Below are 17,536 nucleotides of genomic sequence, written 5' to 3' on the forward strand. Positions count from 1 at the left end.
CTTTACAAGAATGTAAATACTGTACTATTGTACTATCCAATGTATTCTCACAAACCCAATGTACCTTCTTGTATATATATAAATAAATTAAATAAATAAATAACAAGGGCCGTGACGAGGATTCGAACCTGCGTCCGAGAGCATCCCAGACACTGCGTTAGTTTTTCACACTGCGATCAACACTAAGGGAACAAAGGACTGTTCCTTTATGCTAGCAGTGAGAGCCCATGATAGGTGCAGAGGAAGTGTTGTGCCTCGTCACCCGCGCCCTGCCTTACCCTAATGGTAGGGTAGGGCAGGTCCTGATCAATAATGGCAGAGTAAGGCAGGTCCTGATCAATAATGGTACAGTAAGGCAGGTCCTGATCAATAATGGTACAGTAAGGCAGGTCCTGATCAATAATGGTACAGTAAGGCAGGTCCTGATCAATAATGGCAGTGTAAGGCAGGTCCTGATCAATAATGGCACAGTAAGGCAGGTCCTGATCAATAATGGCAGAGTAAGGCAGGTCCTGATCAATAATGGTACAGTAAGGCAGGTCCTGATCAATAATGGTACAGTAAGGCAGGTCCTGATCAATAATGGTACAGTAAGGCAGGTCCTGATCAATAATGGCAGAGTAAGGCAGGTCCTGATCAATAATGGTACAGTAAGGCAGGTCCTGATCAATAATGGTACAGTAAGGCAGGTCCTGATCAATAATGGTACAGTAAGGCAGGTCCTGATCAATAATGGTAGAGTAAGGCAGGTCCTGATCAATAATGGTAGGGTAAGTCAGGTCCTGATCAATAATGGTAGGGTAAGGCAGGTCCTGATTAATAATGGTACAGTAAGGCAGGTCCTGATCAATAATGGTACAGTAAGGCAGGTCCTGATCAATAATGGTACAGTAAGGCAGGTCCTGATCAATAATGGTACAGTAAGGCAGGTCCTGATCAATAATGGTACAGTAAGGCAGGTCCTGATCAATAATGGTACAGTAAGGCAGGTCCTGATCAATAATGGTAGGGTAAGGCAGGTCCTGATTAATAATGGTACAGTAAGGCAGGTCCTGATCAATAATGGTACAGTAAGGCAGGTCCTGATCAATAATGGTACAGTAAGGCAGGTCCTGATCAATAATGGTACAGTAAGGCAGGTCCTGATCAATAATGGTACAGTAAGGCAGGTCCTGATCAATAATGGTACAGTAAGGCAGGTCCTGATCAATAATAGTAGGGTAAAGCAGGTCCTGATCAATAATGGTTACTCTAAAGGACATGTCGAAGAGGTCATCCAAGGGAAGGTGAGACACCATACTGCTTAAGATACAACAATAGTACATCATCTGTCCCTAATATAATATTCTACTACATCTCTACGGCCCACAAAAAGGAAGAGAAGGTCCTGAAAAACATTACGGATAGAAATCTGACCCCTACTGACACCTGCCAGAAGATTGAACTAATAATATGCTATAGGAGCAAGAATACTGCAAACATCCTCATCAAGTACTCTCCCGACACCAAACTCCTTGAAAGAGACGAACGTCTTTGCTGCCTTCACTTGCTCACTTGGGGACCGTCAGCCCCAAGGAACTCAATATATTAACAAGAGAACAACAACATCTCCTCAAAATAGCTTGACAAAGCACAAACAACACGGTCCTATCAAGGGACGTAGAGTCAATATATATCCAGAGATGTCCTGACACACAATACCAGTATAATCGACAAATACAGCGAGAATAGAAGACTGGACATTGGCGAGACATTATACATCAAGCAAAACAAGTTATCTATCAACAACTAACACCAAATTTGCACTATGCCATCTATCACAGCTCGACGAAATGGGTAATTTACTGCCACATCAATCACAGCAACATAGGAGATGGTAAGATGTAATAAGATGCTGTTATGACCTATTGGCCCATACGTGAGATGCTTCACCCTCACCTCATCCTTAGCTATATATGCTGATAAAGTCATTGATCTCACTGGGAGACATCTCCCGTCCACGAGGATAACCATAGCCCGTGCTTCTTGCCCCGCTCCTGTGCCAGGTAAGTTACGGGCTCACCATAGCCCGTGCTACTTGGAACTTGATCCGAGTAGCTGAATCTATAACAACACCAACATTGATCTCATTCTTTCTATCACATTCAATTATATGTGTCTACCAGAAAGAGTGTTACTAAAATATATGAATTGATATAGACCTATGTGGTTAAATATGACCGCACTGCTGGTGGTGTTGATATTATGGTGTTAACTTTCTATGCTTCTATGCTGACCAGACCACACACTAGAAGTTTTTTTTTTTATTATTATTTTCTACCACAGACGTGGCCACACATTTACAATGCTAACCAACATATATACATTTTCTTCTGTCCTCCATGGACAGGGTTAGAGATCAGTTAAACATATAGTTCAGGGATTTATTGAACACTAGAAGCTGAAGGGACGACGACGTTTCGGTCCGTCTTGGACCATTCTCAAGTCGATTGTGGCTTGATTGAATATCTCGGTCCAGGACGGACCGAAACGTCGTCGTCCCTTCACCTTCTAGTGTGTGGTCTGGTCAACATTCTTCAGCCACGTTATTGTGACTCATCAATAGCATATGCTTTTAACTATTTTCTTATTATGAATATTAAGACGAGCAATCATGTTACCAAAATTCATGGTTAAGAAACTCAAGTAATTCTTTGAAGGAGTTATTTTCTACATCGTTTTCGTTCCTGTCTGGAATATCTTCAGGTAAAGTTTAAGAACATGAGATACATCTTTTGGTTAAATACGCATGTGAAAGAGTCAAAGGATAATGGAGCGAGCTGATGTGGCCACTCAAATGTAAAGTAAGGGGAAGGGCCAATTATAAATAATTGAGAAAGCAAAATATGTTTAAAAAATAATTATGGGACTCAAATGTTTCTTTAAAGCCTGGTGTTTAATTGTTTAGTCCAGCATAAACATTCCTGAAACAAACGCAGCTGTTTATGAAAGTTATATAGTGGAACTACATGGAACTTTTAAGCTGAATTTGTCTGATTTTGAATTAGAGAATTAGATTTTGATTTTTTGAATTTTGATATGTTATTAAGATTGTTTCATTAGAAAGGAGTTGAGGAGTATAGGTGGATAGTGTAATTATAAATGAAAAGTGTAATATAAGGGGATAGTGTCATTAGAGATGACTGAACCACAATACTACATACCAATTCATGTCTATTGGAGAGATACCAATAGACACGAATGGTGCCAAAAGGAAGACAGGTAGCCATTGACATAGAAACTAGGGTACCAATAGTAAGGAACGATGCCATTAGAAAGGAAAGGAGTAGGATGTCATTAGTGAGTAAGGGGTAATGGTGCCAATAGCATGGAAGAGGGCCAATAGTTAAGAATGGTGGCATGGGTAAGGAAAGATGCCAACCATTACTAATGGGCATCACTAGCAACGAACTAAGTAACATAGTAAATGGTTTCTCTCCAACTCATTGTGTCATTAATGAACATGGAACCATTAGACGAAGACTTGTGACGTCAACAAATAAATGATGGTACCATTGTTTAGTGATGACGCTGTTAAACAGGGACTGAACCATTAGGGGGAAGGTAGGCTCTTAAACAAAAATAATGCCACCATTAAAACGGGGATTATCCCATTCAAGTGACGACGACCCCATTAAAAAGTTGGGAGGATTTAGAGGCTGGAATAGGTATAAAGGGGACGGGTTAAGTCCGCCTTGTTAACTACAGCTACAGTGAGAGGCTGGCGATCGTCCAGAAGAAGGAGTAGGAGGGAGTGGTGGAAGAAAAGGAGAAGGAGTAGGAGGTACAGGAGAAGAAAGATTAAAAACAGATGGGAAGCTGACAGTTGTTAAGGAGTACAACAAGGTAGTTAAGGACCAGGACTTGGAGAAGGAAAATGAAGAAAGTGAAAAGAAGAACAGGCAGAGAAGAAGTGATGTTAGTCATATTAGTAGTAGATGTAGCAGTAGTTGTGATGGCTTGGCGGTTTCTCCTGAGAGTTCTCTTCCCTTCCCCTCGTTGCATAAGACGTCTATGCAAGATATTTCTTGTGTTGCAAATCTTTGTACATTTTCAAGTTTCATTTTGTACATTACGAGGTAGGAACTCCATGCCGATGCTGCATATTCCGTTAATGGTCTCACATACGTTGAGAACATTATCTTGAAAGATATCGAGTATACCTTTTTTTTAAACGGTGATTATATATACGCCTTTAAAATTCCTGAAGATCTTTCAATTTTCATATGAGTCTCTGGAATTAGTGCTGGAAATCTGTCTACTCCCAACTCATTTTCTCTTTCCAGTTACTCTAGATGTGTTGCTCTTTTCATTCTGGTGTGCCATCATTTCTATCCATTTTCATTGCCTTACACTTGTTGGGGTCGAACTCTAACTGCCATCTGATGTCTCGTGCATAATGTGAGGTCTACCAGCACCACGGCCCTGGTTCATCGTTGGTTCACCCTCCTCGTTAGCTGTGTGTTCACCTGGTTCACCCTCCTCGTTAGCTGTGTGTTCACCTGGTTCACCCTCCTCGTTAGCTGTGTGTTCACCTGGTTCTCCCTCCTCGTTAGCTCTGTGTTCACCTGGTTCACCCTCCTCGTTAGCTGTGTGTTAACCTGGTTCACCCTCCTCGTTAGCTCTGTGTTCACCTGGTTCACCCTCCTCGTTAGCTCTATGTTCACCTGGTTCACCTTCCTCGTTAGCTCTGTGTTCACCTGGTTCACCCTCCTCGTTAGCTCTATGTTCACCTGGTTCTCCCTCCTCGTTAGCTCTGTGTTCACCTGGTTCACCTTCCTCGTTAGCTGTGTGTTCACCTGGTTCACCCTCCTCGTTAGCTCTATGTTCACCTGGTTCACCCTCCTCGTTAGCTCTGTGTTCACCTGGTTCACCCTCCTCGTTAGCTCTATGTTCACCTGGTTCACCCTCCTCGTTAGCTCTGTGTTCACCTGGTTCACCCTCCTCGTTAGCTCTATGTTCACCTGGTTCACCTTCCTCGTTAGCTGTGTGTTCACCTGGTTCACCCTCCTCGTTAGCTCTGTGTTAACCTGGTTCACCCTCCTCGTTAGCTCTGTGTTCACCTGGTTCACCCTCCTCGTTAGCTCTGTGTTCACCTGGTTCACCTTCCTCGTTAGCTGTGTGTTCACCTGGTTCACCCTCCTCGTTAGCTCTGTGTTCACCTGGTTCACCTTCCTCGTTAGCTGTGTGTTCACCTGGTTCACCTTCCTCGTTAGCTCTATGTTCACCTGGTTCACCCTCCTCGTTAGCTCTGTGTTCACCTGGTTCACCTTCCTCGTTAGCTGTGTGTTCACCTGGTTCACCTTCCTCGTTAGCTGTGTGTTCACCTGGTTCACCCTCCTCGTTAGCTCTGTGTTCACCTGGTTCACCCTCCTCGTTAGCTCTGTGTTCACCTGGTTCACCTTCCTCGTTAGCTGTGTGTTCACCTGGTTCACCCTCCTCGTTAGCTCTGTGTTCACCTGGTTCACCCTCCTCGTTAGCTCTATGTTCACCTGGTTCACCTTCCTCGTTAGCTCTGTGTTCACCTGGTTCACCTTCCTCGTTAGCTCTGTGTTCACCTGGTTCTCCCTCCTCGTTAGCTCTGTGTTCACCTGGTTCTCCCTCCTCGTTAGCTGTGTGTTCACCTGGTTCACCTTCCTCGTTAGCTGTGTGTTCACCTGGTTCACCTTCCTCGTTAGCTGTGTGTTCACCTGGTTCACCCTCCTCGTTAGCTCTGTGTTCACCTGGTTCACCCTCCTCGTTAGCTCTGTGTTCACCTGGTTCACCCTCCTCGTTAGCTCTGTGTTCACCTGGTTCACCTTCCTCGTTAGCTGTGTGTTCACCTGGTTCACCCTCCTCGTTAGCTCTGTGTTCACCTGGTTCACCCTCCTCGTTAGCTCTGTGTTCACCTGGTTCACCTTCCTCGTTAGCTCTGTGTTAACCTGGTTCACCTTCCTCGTTAGCTCTGTGTTCACCTGGTTCTCCCTCCTCGTTAGCTCTGTGTTCACCTGGTTCACCCTCCTCGTTAGCTCTATGTTCACCTGGTTCACCTTCCTCGTTAGCTCTGTGTTCACCTGGTTCACCTTCCTCGTTAGCTCTGTGTTCACCTGGTTCTCCCTCCTCGTTAGCTCTGTGTTCACCTGGTTCTCCCTCCTCGTTAGCTGTGTGTTCACCTGGTTCACCTTCCTCGTTAGCTGTGTGTTCACCTGGTTCACCTTCCTCGTTAGCTGTGTGTTCACCTGGTTCACCTTCCTCGTTAGCTGTGTGTTCACTACGAACATCCCCACGTTCCAGTTCGCTTCCCAAGGAAGATCGTTTATATGAATTAGGAGTAGTACATGTACCGGAAAATATCATGATTGGAAAAAGGATTATATATGATTGGGAACCTAATTACATGGCCAGGAACCAAATGACATGATTGCACGATTGAAACATGATTACACGATTGGGAACATGATTACGTGATTGAGAACATCATTGCATGATTGGAACGTGATTACGTGATTGAGAACATCATTGCATGATTGGAACGTGATTAAGTGATTGAGAACATCATTGCATGATTGGAACGTGATTACGTGATTGAGAACATCATTGCATGATTGGAACGTGATTACGTGATTGAGAACATGATTACAATGATTGGAACGTGATTACTTGACTAAGAACATATTTACATTTCTTGTAATATGACAACATGAGTAGGAAAGGAACATTAATAAGGAACATGAGGTCAGTGATAAGAATATGATCCCATGATAAAGAGAAGTACAGAACTTGGAATCCGATCACTTGATTAGAAACATGCTCTCATGATTGCGAATATAATGATATTATGATGAAAACTATTACATTTTAAGACAATTATTATATTATTATGACAATTATTATATTATTATGAATATAATTGTATTATTATGACAATTATTACTTGATTAGGTAAAATATTAGCCCTGGAGTTGAGCTCAGCATTGGTCCATCTGTTACTCTCAGCTTCTCTTCTTTTCACTGTATAGGAGGAGCTGGAACAGGAGAAATAAAGATGAGGCTATGTTAGGAGGAGAATGAGGTATAACAGCAGCAGGAGGAGGTATAATGGCAGTACCAGGATATATAACAGGTGTTTAGAAATAAATTCCAATAATAGCGTGTAATATATCAGTGTGGATAAAACATTTTGTACCGTCGTGGCTGAGTGGGTTTAGGTAGGTGTGTGGGAATCACCAGGTCGCTGGTTCGAGTCCCCTCATTGCCCCAAAATTATTTTCGTGTAACAGGTGTACATAGGATGGATACAGGTGTCTATAGGAACGAGTCAGTGGGAGGGAAAACATGACAGGTTTGATAATAATTATTGGTGGATTGGAATTAATATAATTATACAAAATTTTGAATAATACAATTTTTTTTTGTTTAATAAATATTATTTTTTATTATTTACATTATTCTTTACATTTAATGTCATTATTTTTGGTACTTCTGAGTCTCTGCTTTGCTTTATTGAGTTCAGCTTTCGCCGACTTTCTTCTTTAATTTTTCTGAGAATGTGGATTTATAATTTTTTTTTTTGTAAATTCTCTTCCCTTATTGCTACTACTTGATATTTCCCCCCCCCCTGTCTCTCTGTCTCTCTGTCTCTCTCTCTCTCTCTCTCTCTCTCTCTCTCTCTCTCTCTCTCTCTCTCTCTCTCTCTCTCTCTCTCTCTCTCTCTCTCTCTCTCTCTCTCTCTCTCCCCTCCTCCTCCCCCTCCTCCTCCTCCCATCAACTGGACCAGCTATCCTCCTGTCATCCTCCATTACCCACTAATTTAACCCATGAAAGCCGTGGACCCGGGTCCTCGTCTCCGCCGCCCCCCCCCCCCCCGTCCTCTATAGCATTCCCATCTCTCTTTCTGATTTTATTCTAACCATTCCCATTTAGGAACCCATTCCCTTCCCATGATCCCATTCCAGTTCTCGTTCCCGTTTATTCTCTTGTTGTCGGTCTGCTTAATCTATGTCGGCTTGTTGTATGTTGTTGTTACTGTTAGCGTTTAGTTCTGTTATTTACGTTGGTCTCTCTCTCTTGCTGCTTGCTCTCCTTCCTGTTTTCGTTCCAATTTTCCCGTTTTCATCCACGTTTCCGTTGTTATTTGTTTTTCCGTTTTCATTCCGGTGTTGATATGGATAATGTAGTGGCTCCCAGCCTCCCCCGTCACCATGGCAACGCTTGCACCATTCCCAATTATATTGAAATTTCCCCCTGACGTGTGTGTGCTCACCTATATGTTCTCAACTAAAGGGGCATAGAGGATCGAACGCTCACTCACCAGCGCCGGGCAGGTCTTCCTGGTATCACATGTCTTATGCAGCATCCTCATCTTTACATCAGATTTACCCGGAGACAGTCTTTATTTTATCTTGTCAATCACTCAGAGTATCTTGTATGCTGCTATCATATCTCATTTCATCTCAATATTCAAGTCTGGTTAATATTAGATTGAACACATATCAGCACCCTGTTAGTTTAACTGATTAACAGCGGGTACAACCTAGATACATTTAATACATGTAAACACACATACACACACACACACACACGCTCGCGCAAGCATGGCATTGAATCATTGCATGAGACAACCGGCTGCTAGAAAATCAGGGTCCAAGAGCTAAAGCTCGATCCCGAATGAAAAAGTACACGAGTACAATTAAGTGAGTGCACCCCCCCCTCTCCCCCCGCCCACACACACACAGGTGGAAGCTTAGTACCCAGATGAGTCACAGAGACGTTAGAAAGAATTTTTTCAGTGTCAGAGTAGTTAATAAATGGAATGCATTAGGCAGTGATGTGGTGGAGGCTGACTCCATACACAGTTTCAAATGTAGATATGATAGAGCCCATAAGCTCAGGAACCTGTACACCAGTTGATTGACGGTTGAGAGGCGGGACCAAAGAGCCAAAGCTCAACCCCCGCAAGCATGTTGGTGTTCTGACCCTCCGTGACCGCTCTCGCTCCCTAACACAACTCAAACACCTTCAAATGGCCAAATCACAGGTCAGAGTGTTAGGTAACTTGTCTACTGTGAGGCGGAGAACAGCCACAACTGACCAGCACGAAGATATGCAGATTTTCGGCAGCCATATGAAGGGAATTTGTGTTAGGAACCAACGCGCCAGCTCTGCTGACCTGTGGTATATAAGCCGGTAATGGCGTCGAGACCCTCTCTTCCTCCCCGACTCCTGAGTCACAGAGAGAATTACATTGTTTATAAATTGAGGCCACTAAATTATGATTATTTATAAATCGAATTAATTAAGAGAATTAACATGCTGAATTATTAAAATATGATAAAATTTTCATCAATTAATATATTAGTGAGGCCTAACTGGAACAACTGTAGTTCTTCAATTGTCTCTGGTGGTGAGGGAGTCAGCTGACGCCGCCCCGACCTGAGAATGTGGCGGCGCTCTGCTACGCTCTTACTGAATGTGTATTATTGTGTACGGAACACGAATACTCGGAGGAATTTAATTTAATATCTAATGTTTAGGAATTATTTATTATTACAAAAAATTCACTTAACATTTAGAGGAGAAATTATTTAATACATCTTCCTTGATTGTGTAACTTTATCCTTGTCTGGTTACATCTTGTCTGTCCCTACCCTTCACCACCTTCCCTACCCTTCACCACCTTCCCTACCCTTCACCACCTTCCCTACCCTTCACCACCTTCCCTACCCTTCACCACCTTCCCTACCCTTCACCACCTTCCCTACCCTTCACCACCTTCCCTACCCTTCACCACCTTCCCTACCCTTCACCACCTTCCCTACCCTTCACCACCTTCCCTACCCTTCACCACCTTCCCTACCCTTCACCACCTTCCCTACCCTTCACCACCCTCCCTACCCTTCACCACCCTCCCTACCCTTCACCACCTTCCCAACCCTTCACCACCTTCCCTACCCTTCACCACCTTCCCTACCCTTCACCACCTTCCCTACCCTTTACCACCTTCCCAACCCTTCACCACCTTCCCTACCCTTCTCCACATTCCCTACCCTTCACCACATTCTCTAACCTTCACAACCTTCCCTACCTTTCACCACCTTCCCTACCCTTCACCATCTTCCCTCCCCTTCTCCACATTCCTTACTATTCACCACCTTCCCTACCCTTCACCACCTTCCCTACCCTTCACCACCTTCCCTACCCTTCACCACCTTCCCTACCCTTCACTACCTTCCAAACACTTCTCCGCATTCCCAACCCTTCACCACATTCTCTACCCTTCACAACCTTCCCTACATTTCACCACCTTCCCTACCCTTCACCACCTTCCCTACCCTTCACCACCTTCCCTACCCTTCACCACCTTCCCTACCCTTCACCACCTTCCCTACCCTTCACCACCTTCCCTACCCTTCACCACCTTCCCTACCCTTCACCACCTTCCCTACCCTTCACCACATTCCCTACCCTTCTCCACATTCCTTACTATTCACCACCTTCCCTACCCTTCACCACCTTCCCTACCCTTCACCACCTTCCCTACCCTTCACCACATTCCCTACCCTTCACCACATTCCCTACCCTTCACCACATTCCCTACCCTTCACCACCTTCCCTACCCTTCACCACCTTCCCTACCCTTCACCACCTTCCCTACCCTTCACCACCTTCCCTACCCTTCACCACCTTCCCTACCCTTCACCACCTTCCCTACCCTTCACCACCTTCCCTACCCTTCACCACCTTCCCTACCCTTCACCACCTTCCCTACCCTTCACCACCTTCCCTACCCTTCACCACCTTCCCTACCCTTCACCACCTTCCCTACCCTTCACCACATTCCCTACCCTTCACCACATTCCCTACCCTTCACCACATTCCCTATACTTCTCCACATTCCCTACCCTTAACCACCTTCCCTACCCATCACCACCTTCCCTACACTTCTCTACGTTCCCTACCCTTCATTACATTCCCTACCCTTCTCCACATTCCCTACCCTTCACCCCCTTCCCTACCCTTCACCACTTTCCTTGCCCTTCACTATCTTCCCTACCCTCACGCCTTCCCCACCCTTCACCACCATCTCTACCCTTCACTACCCTTCACCTCCTTCCTTACGCTTCCCCACCGTCCCTATCGTTCACCACCTTCCCTATCCTTCACCACCTTCCGTACCCTTCACAACCTTCCCATCCCTACACGTCACTCCATATCTGCCCTTCAAAACTTTCCCTCCCATTCTCCACCTTTCCTACCCTTCACATGCTTCCCCACCCATCACCACCTACCATTCCCTTAACATTCCCTTTCCTTCACCACCTTCATTACCCTTCACCTTCCCTACTCATCACCACCTTCTCTACCCCTCAACACCTTTCCAACCCATCACCTCCTAATCAGCCCTTCACCACCTTCCCTGCCCTTCCCCTTCCCGTCACCATAGGCCCAAGAGGGTCTACGTCGTCCAGTCTCTGTCTGACTCTTTACCCAGACCCAGGCGACTGCCCTTCTACGGTGAATAGAAAAAGAGATACAGACATCCCTAAGAATAAAGATATTTCACATTGCAGTAATAAGAATTTTCCTTGACTTTGTAGGTGGTGGTCATGTCCAAGTTAAACAAAGCACTTGGGCCGTGCATCAACACTTCCAGCCCAACTATGAAACACTGCCAACCTCGCTATATTTTATCCATCTGTGATATTGACTTTATTTGCATAAGTTTACCCTTCATGGTATATATAATTATTTCTATATTTGTGAGTATTAATATATTTATTCAAAAGTTTCTGATTCAAAATGAGTAAGATTATTAATTTATTGATGTTGATGACTGGGTTGGTGATGGTAGGGATGGTGCAAGTGTGGATGACAAGCCAGGAAGCGGAGAGACATACCCACCTGCATCTCCTTCGGCTACAGGTTCTTGAGTGGCACAAGAACTAATATAGCATCCTTCACCTGCTGAGGCAGCTGGCCGTCTTCCTCCACCTCCTCCCGCCTGCGATTGGCTGTGATGAATCGCTGCTCGACGGTGACGTGGAGCTGGAGCCTTTCTGGGATAGTGTGCCCTTCGTGGGCACATTCCTGCGGCACCAGCAGACTCTCCGGCTGGTGAGGGGTCTGAAGGACTTCCTGGTGCAGGTCGGAGAGGTGCCTGCAGCGCAGCCTATTGCAATCTGGAGTCGTTGGGAAATTCTCCCAATTTCTTTGGCTATCTTAATATTTTTGTTTAATAATGCCTGGCCGCGACGTGTGGCCCGTCCTCGGGACCGTGACTGCATCGGTGTGCAGCACAAATTGGCTCTCACCGCTCCCACAACCCACTGAGCCCTGACATGATGCCACAACCCTGGGAACAACCCTCTGAGCCACGACATGATGCCACAACCCTGGGAACAACCCTCTGAGCCACGACATGATGCCACAACCCTGGGAACAACCCTCTGAGCCCTGACATGATGCCACAACCCTGGGAACAACCCCCTGAGCCACGACATGATGCCACAACCCTGGGAACAACCCTCTGAGCCACGACATGATGCCACAACCCTGGGAACAACCCTCTGAGCCACGACATGATGCCACAACCCTGGCAACAACCCTCTGAGCCACGACATGATGCCACAACCCTGGGAACAACCCTCTGAGCCACGACATGATGCCACAACCCTAGGAACAACCCTCTGAGCCACGACATGATGCCACAACCCTGGGAACAACCCTCTGAGCCACGACATGATGCCACAACCCTGGGAACAACCCTCTGAGCCACGACATGATGCCACAACCCTGGGAACAACCCCCTGAGCCACGACATGATGCCACAACCCTGGGAACAACCCTCTGAGCCACGACATGATGCCACAACCCTGGGAACAACCCTCTGAGCCACGATCTCAGGATAGAGAACCATCAGGAGAAAGTGTCAAGTAATTAAGACAATATAGCATTGAAAGGAATCAAGGTAAGAATTTGGGATGGGACTGAAGGATGGAATGGTGCCCAACCACTTGGAGGGTCGGGAATTGAATGCCGACCTGTATGAAAGGAGACCGTCGTTCTACCGTCCACCCCAAGTGGTTGGGCACACAGCGAGGAAGAAGCACGAGTGAATGACAATGAGTGGAGCATCGGTGACGGCTGCCTCGGTGCTGTGTCGTGATGAAAAGTGATGTTGTCGATGGTTTCGTTTGGCCAAAGTGGCTGTGTGTGTGTGTGTGTACTCACCTAATTGTGCTTGTGGGGGTTGAGCTCTGGCTCTTTGGTCCCGCCTCTCAACTGTCAACCAACTGTTGTACAGGTTCCTGAGCCTATTGGACCTGGGTATCCAAATGAGCCTGTGGATCATTTGGATACTCAGCTTCGACCTGTGTCCCCTTGCTCGTGTTCCACCTGGGCTAAATAGTTTATCTTTCACCACCCTATGAATTCCACTGAGAATTTTGTTGGTGGTGATCATGTACCCTTACTCGTCTGTCTTTTAGGGACGTGAGGTTTAGCTCTCGTAGTCTTTCCTGGTAGCTCATTCCTTTAAGTTCTGGGACTAATCTGGAGGCATATCTCTGAATCTTCTCTTACTTTGTCTTGAGTTTAACTAGGTATGGACTCCAGGCTGAAGCGGCCTATTTCAGGATTCGTCTGACATATGTGGTATACAAGGTCCTGAACAAATTCTTGCACAAGTTTCTAAAGGCAGTTCTTATATTTGCCAATCTAGCATATGCCGCTGAAGATATCCTTTTGATTTGGTCTTCTGGCGACAGGTTCGGTGTGAATACATTCCCTGAGCTTTTTTTCTATTTGTCTCTTGCAGGGTTTCACCTCCGAGATAGTATCCTGTGCTTCCTTCACCTAATTTCAATACGTTACACTTTCCAAACCATTTTCTAGACCATTCCTCCAGTTTGTACAGGTTGTCCTATAGTCTCTGTCTTCCCCTGTTTTAATTTTTCTCATTATTTTTCCATTAGCAAGCTTTATGAGGAATTAGTCTATATCTTCAAGAAGATCGTTTACATATATTAGAAATAGGATGGGTCCATGTACAGATCCCTATGGGACTCCGCTGGTGACTTCTTGACGCTCTGATGTCTATACACACAGTTACTCTCTGTTTCCTGTTGCTTAGATCCTCCCTCATCCACTGGAGCTCGTCACCTTTTAGTCCTGCATGTAAAAGCCTCTTTTGGGGTACGGTGTAAAAGGCTTTCTAACAGTCTAAGAAAATGCAGTCTGCCCAGCCGTCTCTTTCTTGCCTAATTTTTGTCGCCTGGTCATAGAATTCTATTAAACCTGCGAGGCACGATTTACCATCTCTGAACCTATGCTGGTAGTGTGTTACAAAGCTATTTCCCTCCAGATGCTCTACGAGGCCATTACTGACGATCTTGCATGGTATACAAGTTAGAGAAACTGGCCAGTAGTTCAGTGCCTCTTGGCTGTCACCCTTTCTTGTATATTGGGACTACATTAGCTGTCTTCCAACTTTCAAACAGCTCATGATCTCTCCCGGCCCTAGTCTTTCATATTGTATCCTCTCATGTTTTGAAGGCACGTGTTCCTTGACTAATCCCTGTATTACTATTGTTTGTATCTTCTGTATTTCCTTGTCATCACCTCTCATTATTCTGATTTATTGCGCCCCTTGCTTTCTCGTTCTTGTTTCTAATTGCCATATTGTTCACTTCATTTTCACATATTTGAGAGAGGTTTTGTAAAATTTCCAATTTGTCCTCTAGCTGTTGCAGTCTCGCTTCTCCATCCCTCTCCAGCTTGCTGGCTTTCCCAGTGGCTACCCCTACCTCTGTTCCGGTGGCTACCCCTACCTCTGTTCCGGTGGCTACCCCTACCTCTGTTCCGGTGGCTACCCCTACCTCTGTTCCGGTGGCTACCCCTACCTCTGTTCCGGTGGCTACCCCTACCTCTGTTCCGGTGGCTACCCCTACCTCTGTTTCGGTGGCTACCCCTACCTCTGTTCCGGTGGCTACCCCTACCTCTGTTCCGGTGACTACCCCTACCTCTGTTCCGGTGGCTACCCCTACCTCTGTTCCGGTGGCTACCCCTACCTCTGTTCCGGTGGCTACCCCTACCTCTGTTCCGGTGACTACCCCTACCTCTGTTCCGGTGGCTACCCCTACCTCTGTTTCGGTGGCTACCCCTACCTCTGTTCCGGTGGCTACCCCTACCTCTGTTGCGGTGGCTACCCCTACCTCTGTTGCGGTGGCTACCCCTACCTCTGTTGCGGTGGCTACCCCTACCTCTGTTCCGGTGGCTACCCCTACCTCTGTTGCGGTGGCTACCCCTACCTCTGTTGCGGTGGCTACCCCTACCTCTGTTTCGGTGGCTACCCCTACCTCTGTTGCGGTGCCTACCCCTACCTCTGTTCCGGTGGCTACCCCTACCTCTGTTGCGGTGGCTACCCCTACCTCTGTTGCGGTGGCTACCCCTCCCTCTGTTTCGGTGGCTACCCCTACCTCTGTTCCGGTGGCTACCCCTACCTCTGTTGCGGTGGCTACCCCTACCTCTGTTGCGGTGGCTACCCCTACCTCTGTTCCGGTGGCTACCCCTACCTCTGTTGCGGTGGCTACCCCTACCTCTGTTGCGGTGGCTACCCCTACCTCTGTTTCGGTGGCTACCCCTACCTCTGTTGCGGTGCCTACCCCTACCTCTGTTCCGGTGGCTACCCCTACCTCTGTTGCGGTGGCTACCCCTACCTCTGTTGCGGTGGCTACCCCTCCCTCTGTTTCGGTGGCTACCCCTACCTCTGTTGCGGTGGCTACCCCTACCTCTGTTCCGGTGGCTACCCCTACCTCTGTTTCGGTGGCTACCCCTACCTCTGTTCCGGTGACTACCCCTACCTCTGTTCCGGTGACTACCCCTACCTCTGTTCCGGTGGCTACCCCTACCTCTGTTTCGGTGGCTACCCCTACCTCTGTTGCGGTGGCTACCCCTACCTCTGTTGCGGTGGCTACCCCTACCTCTGTTGCGGTGGCTACCCCTACCTCTGTTGCGGTGGCTACCCCTACCTCTGTTGCGGTGGCTACCCCTACCTCTGTTGCGGTGGCTACCCCTACCTCTGTTGCGGTGGCTACCCCTACCTCTGTTCCGGTGGCTACCCCTACCTCTGTTGCGGTGGCTACCCCTACCTCTGTTGCGGTGGCTACCCCTACCTCTGTTCCGGTGGCTACCCCTACCTCTGTTCCGGTGACTACCCCTACCTCTGTTCCGGTGGCTACCCCTACCTCTGTTCCGGTGGCTACCCCTACCTCTGTTCCGGTGGGTACCCCAACCTCTGTTCCGGTGGCTACCCCTACCTCTGTTCCGGTGGCTACCCCAACCTCTGTTCCGGTAGCTACTCCTACCTCTGTTCCGGGGACTACCCCTACCTCTGTTCCGGTGGCTACCCCTACCTCTGTTCCGGTGGCTACTCCTACCTCTGTTCCGGTGACTACCCCAACCTCTGTTCCGGTCGCTACCCCAACCTCTGTTCCGGTGGCTACCCCTACCTCTGTTCCGGTGGCTACCCCTACCTCTGTTCCGGTGGCTACCCCTACCTCTGTTCCGGTGGCTACCCCTACCTCTGTTCCGGTGGCTACCCCTACCTCTGTTCCGGTGACTACCCCTACCTCTGTTCCGGTGGCTACCCCTACCTCTGTTCCGGTGGCTACCCCTACCTCTGTTCCGGTGGCTACCCCTACCTCTGTTCCGGTGGCTACCCCTACCTCTGTTCCGGTGGCTACCCCTACCTCTGTTCCGGTGGCTACCCCTACCTCTGTACCGGTGGCTACCCTTACCTCTGTTCCGGTGGCTACTCCTACCTCTGTTCCGGGGGCTAGGCTTATTTCTCCCCTGAACCCTACACCGGCTACGAGTGAATCTTAAGCTAGTTATTCTTCTCTCCAATCTTGCAGTTGCTTCCCCCCCCCTCACTCTATTTCCATCAGCTTTATTTCTGCTTTATAATATCCCTCGTTCACAGTCTTTATTTGGTCATCTAACAGTCCCATTTTGTGTCCAAGTACTTTTTTTTGTTCCATTATTATCTAAAGTTTACCTCTTCCCCCCCCCCATTCCCCCAAAGCTCTCTCTACAATACTACCATTGTAAGGTAGGATTGTAGAAAGTAGATTGTAGAGTAGATTGCGCAATGTGTCATTGCAGAGTAGACAACCTTAAGCAGAAAGCTTGCCAATTAACTTTACCCTCCTGCCAGCACAGTTGGTGAGTATATCCCGGTACGTCGTCTTCCAAGTCTTGAACTTCCCATTTCTTAAAATCATAGTTCACTTTCTACTTTACAGATTTTAGTATCCCCCATACTGAACCTAGTTGTATGGGGACTCCCTCCATAACATCACTGTCTAATGCATTCCATTATTAATTCCATTCCATTTGTGTAGGTTTGGGTTTGTGTGTGTGTGTGTGTGTGTGTGTGTGTGTGTACTCACCTATTTGTGCTTGCAGGATCGAGCATTGACTCTTGGATCCCGCCGTGTGTGTGTGTGTGTGTGTGTGT

The 17,536-nt window shown here is 47.1% G+C and overlaps 3 protein-coding genes across 3 annotated transcripts; 1 reads left to right on the plus strand and 2 right to left on the minus strand.

Annotated features, from left to right (window-relative positions):
• Positions 1–206: 206 nt before the first annotated feature.
• LOC138352424 (uncharacterized) lies at positions 207–1,298 on the minus strand. Its single transcript, XM_069304912.1, has one exon. The coding sequence runs from the start codon at positions 1,296–1,298 to the stop codon at positions 207–209; it is 1,092 nt and encodes a 363-aa protein (XP_069161013.1).
• Positions 1,299–5,064: 3,766 nt separating this feature from the next.
• On the minus strand, positions 5,065–6,375 carry LOC138352425 (cilia- and flagella-associated protein 251-like). The gene is made up of 2 exons (XM_069304913.1): positions 6,027–6,375; positions 5,065–5,927 (listed from the first exon to the last, which is right to left on the minus strand). The coding sequence occupies exons 1-2, from the start codon at positions 6,373–6,375 to the stop codon at positions 5,065–5,067; spliced, it is 1,212 nt and encodes a 403-aa protein (XP_069161014.1).
• Positions 6,376–12,879: 6,504 nt separating this feature from the next.
• On the plus strand, positions 12,880–16,902 carry LOC123767215 (mucin-2-like). The gene is made up of 2 exons (XM_069304914.1): positions 12,880–12,950; positions 14,760–16,902. Exons 1-2 carry the CDS (start codon positions 12,880–12,882, stop codon positions 16,900–16,902), a joined length of 2,214 nt encoding a protein of 737 aa, XP_069161015.1.
• Positions 16,903–17,536: the final 634 nt, after the last annotated feature.

This window comes from Procambarus clarkii, chromosome 53 (assembly GCF_040958095.1).
Source record: "Procambarus clarkii isolate CNS0578487 chromosome 53, FALCON_Pclarkii_2.0, whole genome shotgun sequence".
Lineage (NCBI taxonomy): Eukaryota > Metazoa > Arthropoda > Malacostraca > Decapoda > Cambaridae > Procambarus > Procambarus clarkii.